Source organism: the organism of the source record quoted next, unplaced genomic scaffold (assembly GCF_019419815.1).
Source record: "Pyrus x bretschneideri cultivar Hongxiangsu unplaced genomic scaffold, Pyrus_bretschneideri_v1 Contig102, whole genome shotgun sequence".
NCBI classification, from domain to species: Eukaryota; Viridiplantae; Streptophyta; class Magnoliopsida; order Rosales; family Rosaceae; genus Pyrus; species Pyrus x bretschneideri.
The window spans coordinates 822673-830175 of NW_025999394.1; the positions used below are offsets into that span (position 1 = coordinate 822673).

Genomic DNA, 7503 nt, shown 5'->3' on the forward strand with positions numbered 1-7503 from the left:
ATCCTTATCGAATCTAATTTACGACCTAAAAAGATTAAAATATCATTGCTAAAAATACAATATTTATTTATTAATAAAATGAAGGTATAAGTTTATTTTATATTCATAAAAAGGCTTAAATTCCTCACATAAATATGATAGTTAAAAATAAAAATAAAATAAAATAAAATGTCAAATCAGGTTATTATCAAGTCGGATCACTCTTAATTTATATATGGATCCATTTATAATCGAATTATCTAATTCGAATAATCGGATTGGAAATCTCCATTTCTATTAATTCGGATTTACTATTTGTAAAAATCTGATCCATTGACAGATGACATCTCTATAATTGTACTAAAATTGCTTCCACATTTAAATTCAACATTTTATTTCCATATTTTTCATCATTTTGTTTCTAGAGGGAGCAATAACGTTAAAGGGTTAAATAAAAAATAAAATATGATTGTGCTCCACCATTATGATAAAACGACTTCTAACATTATTTTGTTTCTTTATTACCAAGGACACAAGCAAAAGTAGAAAGCAAAGAGTCCAAATCTGCTTTTTATACGCTCGTTTGAAAGTATTTTTAAATTAATTAAAAGTGCTTAATAAAAAATGCTAATGAATGTAGTAAAAGTATTTGAAATACTTCTTGTAAAAGAACCGCTTCAAGCATTTTTAACATCCAAAAATATATTTTCTTAAAATATTTTTAATTATTTTAAAAGTACTTTTCACACAAGCTTATATTTAGCACCCAGTTTAACTGACCCCACATCATTCCGTACCAAGGACCTGGACGTATCTTTACACGTACTCACTCTCTCTCTCTCCTCACTCATTTTTTTTATAAATATATCCCTCATTTCCAAACGCCCGGACACCAAAACCAAAATCCCAATTCCTTAACCCAACAACTCTGGCTCCTCTGGGTCCTCCTCAACGCATGAGTGAAGGAAGAGGACAATCACCGCCACCGTCACAGCCGCCACCGTTGTTGTAATCATCGGATTCAAGCGATGGAGAGCCCGGATTTTTCACCACCCCACGTGGATGCATCACGGCCGTCCTTGGGCTTCCCTCTTGGCACGGCTCTCCTCTTGATCATCATATTTAGCCTCAGTGGAATCTTCTCGTGCTGCTACCACTGGGACAAGCTCAGATCACTCCGTAGATCTTTCAACCAAGATGCCGACCCCGAGGCCGACGTCGAACCGCCATCTCCCACCAAATCTAAACCTGCCCACATGGTAACTAATTAATTACTTTCAGAAGTTCAGTAATTTTACTTTATCATTGCTTCCCTCTCACTCTCTCTCTCTCTCTCTCTCCCTCCCTACTATGTTACTTTTTTAGACCGTAAATTTAAATAATAATTTAGATTCAAGTCTTTCATCATAACACATCGTATTATATGTTGTCATACTGTGAATATGAACGGTTTATATCATAACATGTCGGATATCAAAAACAGAACATTACCCTGTTTTTGTTTTCTTTTATATTGAAGAGATTAATGATGTTAGTTATTTCTTAATTAGGATTTGAAGCAGAAGCAGAGGCAAAGCTTGCCCGTGATAATGGCAGGGGACCAGATTCCAAAGTTTATGGCATTGCCATGTCCTCGAGAACCTCCGAGAGATGACAAGATTGCAGTGAAGGTGCAGAAGCAGCCCAAGCCACCTCGATTTTCTGTGCCTCTGTATTAGCAAATTTGTTAATCAATTGGTGTCTTGTAAATATTACATAATGATATATAATGTCTACCATTCAATTACACTTGTAGCTCAGTTTTTTTATAAGACAGAGAGATTAATCACAAATTTTCCACTATCATTACTCGCTTTATTTTTATTTTTAATAACGATATTCTACACTAAATAAAGAGAAAGATTTAAACTTAAAACACAACGGTTAAAAGAGAAAAACTTTAGCCATAAGGCAATCCATCACTTGCACTCATTACGGGTTTAATTTATTAGATTTGGCAAAGTCAAATACGATCGCCACTATTTGGCAAAGTAATCATTTTTTTGGGTGCAAGTGTGTGTTAATTGAGTGCGTTGCTAGTTGCTGTACTTTCTTTTACCGGGGCTTTCTAGCAAACTAGGCATATCCTTTTAAGTACTACGAATGTTGATTAACATTTTCGAAAGACCTAACTGATGGTGATTAAATGGAAGTGGAACCATTCGGATTCGGTGCGGTAATGATATGCTGCCAAAATATCCAACTCAGATTTGGATTGCCTAGTGGAGTTAACTTGAAAAGGCAGCTTGGCAGGCTTGAAGTTGAAGGGAACACCAGCTTTTGGATTTGGAGAGTAATATATTGCAGATTGATATACTATATAAATATATGGGAGGAGAAAACTAAAATCAATCTACCATTCATATCATCCACCATCCTATAATGGCTGTGTGGCACTAGACTTTTTATTTCTACTAGTTTTAAAATCCTTAGTGTTGTTTTTTTTTTTAATATAAACGATATTATTTACATCAAGAGAAGGGGGATGAGCTAAATCTCATAATGGGCTAGCAATAATATGGTTCAAATTCACTTTTAAAGAGAATCGAATCTAAGACCTCTCATTTACAAATGAAGAAAAATATCATTAGACCATAGTATTAAGTGACATTAGTGTTGCCTCTTAAGTACGGTTGAAATTTCAAACCGAAGGACCTCTTGAATCAACTGAACCGGCCGGAAGTCAAATATATTCATAAGTTTTGAACCGGTAATGAAACCAAACCAATCAAATTTTAAAAATAAATCAAAGTAAGAGTGAGAAATATTTCAAAAGTAAGAGCCATCATTAGTTGGACCGCAAACCACTCTTACATAAGAGTTTAGCACCAAACCACTCACTTATATTCTTAGAGCATCTCTAATGTATCGGAGATTTAGGACTTAAAGTTGGGAGCATTTTTGTTTACCACCACTAACTTTGATGAGTGCTTACCTCTCTCTAATAGCTTGTCACGTGTTCTCTCACCAAATCATAGTTAAACTGTGATATTAACTGTTTCTAAAAGAATAATAAATTATTAAAAAAAAAACATTATTTTTCCTCTCCATCTGCCCACTCCTCTCCCTTGCAATCTGTCAATCCGAATCCGTCATTCTCAAAAGCTCCACCACCGTCCCTAAACTAGGCTTCCGTGGTACATTGCTGGATTAATATCCACCCCAATCTTCTTCTCCTTCACCTTCATCGACTTCCACGTCAGATTGGCGGTGGGGAAGATCGCCAATCTTGGCAGCAACCACGCAATGAACGTCCGAATCTGCGGAATCGGCCATTTGGGTTTTACTTTATTGGAGATTTTTAACATGGGATCGACAAAGATCCCACCTTGGAACACCTCTAGGACGAAAAAGTCGAGGTTTCACCATAAAATTAATTGACGATATAGAAAGTAGTCTAACTACTTATAAGAACATGCAAACCGAGGTGATATTTAGATCTAAGTTTAAGTTTCCGGCCAAAATGAGATTTAAGTTTGAGTTTAATAAGAGATTTGAATCTAAGGTGAAGGCTATGCCAACAAAGAAACATATTCCACAACCAAGAAAAATAAGATTTGAGTTTATGTCCAACGATTTCCAATGCTTATACTCAAATTTTTAAAACTCAAATTCTAATTTTGAATCCCATGTTTTCTCCTCCAAATAAAAACTCAAATCTTAAAATTCAAAAGATAAGAATATAGGTATAAGAGTATAAGTCTTTGCATTAAAGAAGAAAATCAAATTTCTCAAACTCACCACCTTTTTTGCACTCAAATATAAGAATATAAATTTAAGATTTGAGTCGTAGGAGATGCTCTTAACTATATTTGGGTCTTAAAAATGTGGTGAGTTTGGGTATTTTGATTTTCTCTTCCAATGCAAAGACTTATATTCTTAGACCTATATTTTAATATATTCTAAAGAAGTAAAAAAATGGAATCAACTCAAAATTGTGCATTGGAGGTCTTGGTTGAATAAAATTAATCCTTGTTGACATAGGCTTCACCTTGACTCAAATCTCATATTGAAACTAAAATATGAGTCACTTTTGTGGGAAATTCTATCACATCTCGGTTTGGGCCCCCACCACATTTCGGGCTTGACACCACTATAGCACGATATTGTCCGCTTTGTGCCCTGACCACGCCCTCAAGGTTTTGTTTCTGGGAACTCACATGAGAACTTCCCAATGGGTCACCCATCCTGGGAATGCTCTCATGCGAACTCGCTTAACTTCGGAGTTCCTACAAAACTCGAAGCTAGTGAGCTCTCAAAAGGCCTCGTGCTTGGTAGAGATGGGAATATACATATAAGGCTTACATGATCCACTCCCTTGGGTGATGTGGGATCTTACAATCCACCCCCCTTAGGGGCCCGACGTCCTCGTCAGCACACTTCCGGCCAGGGATTGACTTTGATGCCAAATTGTCACATCCTGGCTCGAGTCCCCACCACATCCTGGGCTCAACACCACTGTAGCACGATATTGTCCGCTTTGGGCCCCGACCACGCCCTCACGGTTTTGTTTCTGGGAACTCACACGAGAACTTCCTAGTGGGTCACCCATCTTGGGAATGCTCTCGTGCGAACTCCCTTAACTTTGGAGTTCCTACGGAACCCGAAGCCAGTGAGCTCCTAAAAGGCCTCGTGCTAGGTATAGATGAGAATATACATATAAGGCTTACATGATCCACTCCCCTGGACGATGTGGGATGTTACAAATTCAAATATGAATTTTTAAGAGTAACCTGCATTGGAGACACTTTTTTCTCATATCAAAACTCAAATATGATATTTTAGTCCTAAATCCCTATGTTCTTTCTTAAGTGTGTATAAAAATATATTTAAAAGTAATCTAGTGAATATAACTTACAAATGAGATTAGTTGTAGGGCCTAGACCACATCGAACTTCAACGATCTGAACCGTTTATTTTAAAAGTCTCGATTCATAGATCATCTTTGGAAAATTTCAATTCAATCCGAAACCATTTGCCTATTTAATTGTTACAATGAAATTTCAATGTTTCTTAGAACAATGTGTTCGTTAATTTAGATGCCTGGAATATATTATATTTGGCTAATATTTTACAAGGATAATTTATGAGGTGTAACTTGAATCTTTGACGTTCGATGTTGTGTGAGCCCCACCACTAATTCCTTTTTTTTCTTTTTTTTTTTTAAATGGAGATATCTTCCATTAAGGGTTTTGTATATATACATGTCCTATAATTTTTTGAAAAAAAAAATGGAGATTAGTTGTGGGACTCAATCACATCGAATTTTAATGATCTAAAATGTTTATTTTGCGAGTCTCATCTTTACAAAAACTCAATTTAATCCAAAACCAATTGCTCTTTTAATTGTTACAATAAAATTTCAATATTTCTTAGAACAAAATGTTCGTCAATTTCTTTGAACTCAATTAGATGCCTCAAATATTTCCGCTTTGACTAATATTTTTGAAGGATGATGTATGAGACGCAACTTGAAAAATTAATTGTTCAGATCATTGAAGTTTGTTTGAATAACGATAAATATACATCAAGTGAGAGATTTTGACTAAGCCATATAATGAGACAATCACTTGATATCGAACTCACTATCCACATGAGTCGAACCTTAGACCTCTCAGTTACAAGTAAAAAAAAAATCACTTTCCAAAAACTCTTTTCAAACTTGATGTGAAATGTATATTATCTGCATGAGTAGAGATCAAGTGGAGACAATTATATAAAATATATAAAACCCCATCTCATGATTAAAGTACATCCAGGATGATCTCTTTATGAGGATTTTGAAGATTCTCAAATCGTGTCCGTTTATCGTATATTGTGCGATCAGTTTTCATCAAGTACTATTCATATTTAATTTAAAATAAAAGTATTTAAAATGATTTCTAACTGCACGATATTCGATAAATGGATAAGATTTGAGGATTTTGAGAATCCTCACAAAGAGAATCCTCCTTCAAAGTACATATAACCACATTCCAGTCTGGTATAAATGATAGAAATGGCCACTAAATTAGTATATTCAGCCAATTGAAGAATTCCATGTTCTTTGGAAGGATTGCTTTGTTATTGGGAGCACGCCATGGTTAAATGTCAAGCATATTTGCCTTGTTAATGATGGCTGACAAGTGATAAGTACGTCAAAATCTTTCAACGACTTGGTCTAGATGAACGAGGATCCTCTTGTGAGGATCATAGGAATTCTCAAATCGTATCCATTCATCGTAAATCATGCAGTCAGAAATTATTTTAAATACTTTTATTTAAAATTAAATGTAAACAATATCTGACAAAAATTGACCGTACGATATACAATGAACGAACACAGTTTGAAGATTTCTGGATCTTCACAAAGAGAATCCGAAGAGGATTCCCATACGGTCTAGATATCCTTCTAAGCAGAAAGTACATTGGTGGTCTAATTAAATCTTACATAAAGGGAGAACAAATCAGTAGTTAACTTTTGTTTTCAGGACCAATACTCTACTCTTCAGTCACTCAATTTACATGGCTAGAGACGACCGATTTTAAGCCGAAAAGTGTATTTGTTGCACCATCGTAAAAGCACCCAATCAAGACCAACGAGCACCACTACCAGCTTATAAATAATAAACTAGACAAAACATACGATTATGTTGCAATACAGGCTAATGTATAGTGACAATCTGAGAGCACTCTCTCTAATTCTCATTCTTCATGTCCTTAATTCTCTTGTTTTTTTTTTTATCAAAGTCATTTAGGTATGGATCGATGTGATCAGGCTTCAGTTTGAAACATAAACGTCCAACTGTACACATTAAAACACAAAGGGATAATTCTAGATATAGAAATGTTCACTTGCGCATTTGGGTTGTGCATTGTTTGTGGCCGTGGCTTGTATGTGTTCAGCTTATTAACAGCATAATAACAATATAATAACGATACACTATCTATATAATATTTATATGATGAGAATATGTTGTGAATACATTATCTACCCGAGCATGCGCAAACCACCCAAATTGAGCAAACCAATTGTAGATAAGCTACTTTGAATTTGCAGAAATCACAGTCTGTACACGAGTCAATGGTTTGATGGAGAAAAATGTTCTCTCCAAAATGCAATGAGCATGAATCTCACAAAAATATGCGTGGAACTTGCTGTTTAGGGTGGATCACACAGTGCATGAATATCCAATTGCTTAGGGCACAAGAATTCCTTTTTTTTTTCCTTTGTCAGTATTAAATTAGTGATTACGATTGAAGAATCTATCCAACCGCGTTTGGTACGCGTTTTATGCTTTATAATTTTTTTCAGAGTGCAATAGTTGAGTAACACTTACGAACTCCACCTATGTTGTTAATATCTAATAAGATCTAGGCATATATGTGAGATTTCTCTTTACATCATTACTAGTATTTGGAATATGTGGTACAAATACATTAGTCTTATTCTTTATTTTAATGTGAGTAATGATATGCATGCCTAGCAATATATTAAATGTATGA

The 7503-nt window shown here is 35.1% G+C and overlaps 1 protein-coding gene across 1 annotated transcript; it reads left to right on the plus strand.

Moving 5' to 3' along the window:
- The first annotated feature begins 933 nt into the window (after positions 1-933).
- LOC103936406 (uncharacterized protein At5g65660-like) lies at positions 934-1765 on the plus strand. Its single transcript, XM_009346242.3, has 2 exons — positions 934-1238; positions 1530-1765. The coding sequence occupies exons 1-2, from the start codon at positions 1008-1010 to the stop codon at positions 1695-1697; spliced, it is 399 nt and encodes a 132-aa protein (XP_009344517.1). The 5' UTR covers positions 934-1007; the 3' UTR covers positions 1698-1765.
- The last annotated feature ends 5738 nt before the right edge of the window (positions 1766-7503 follow it).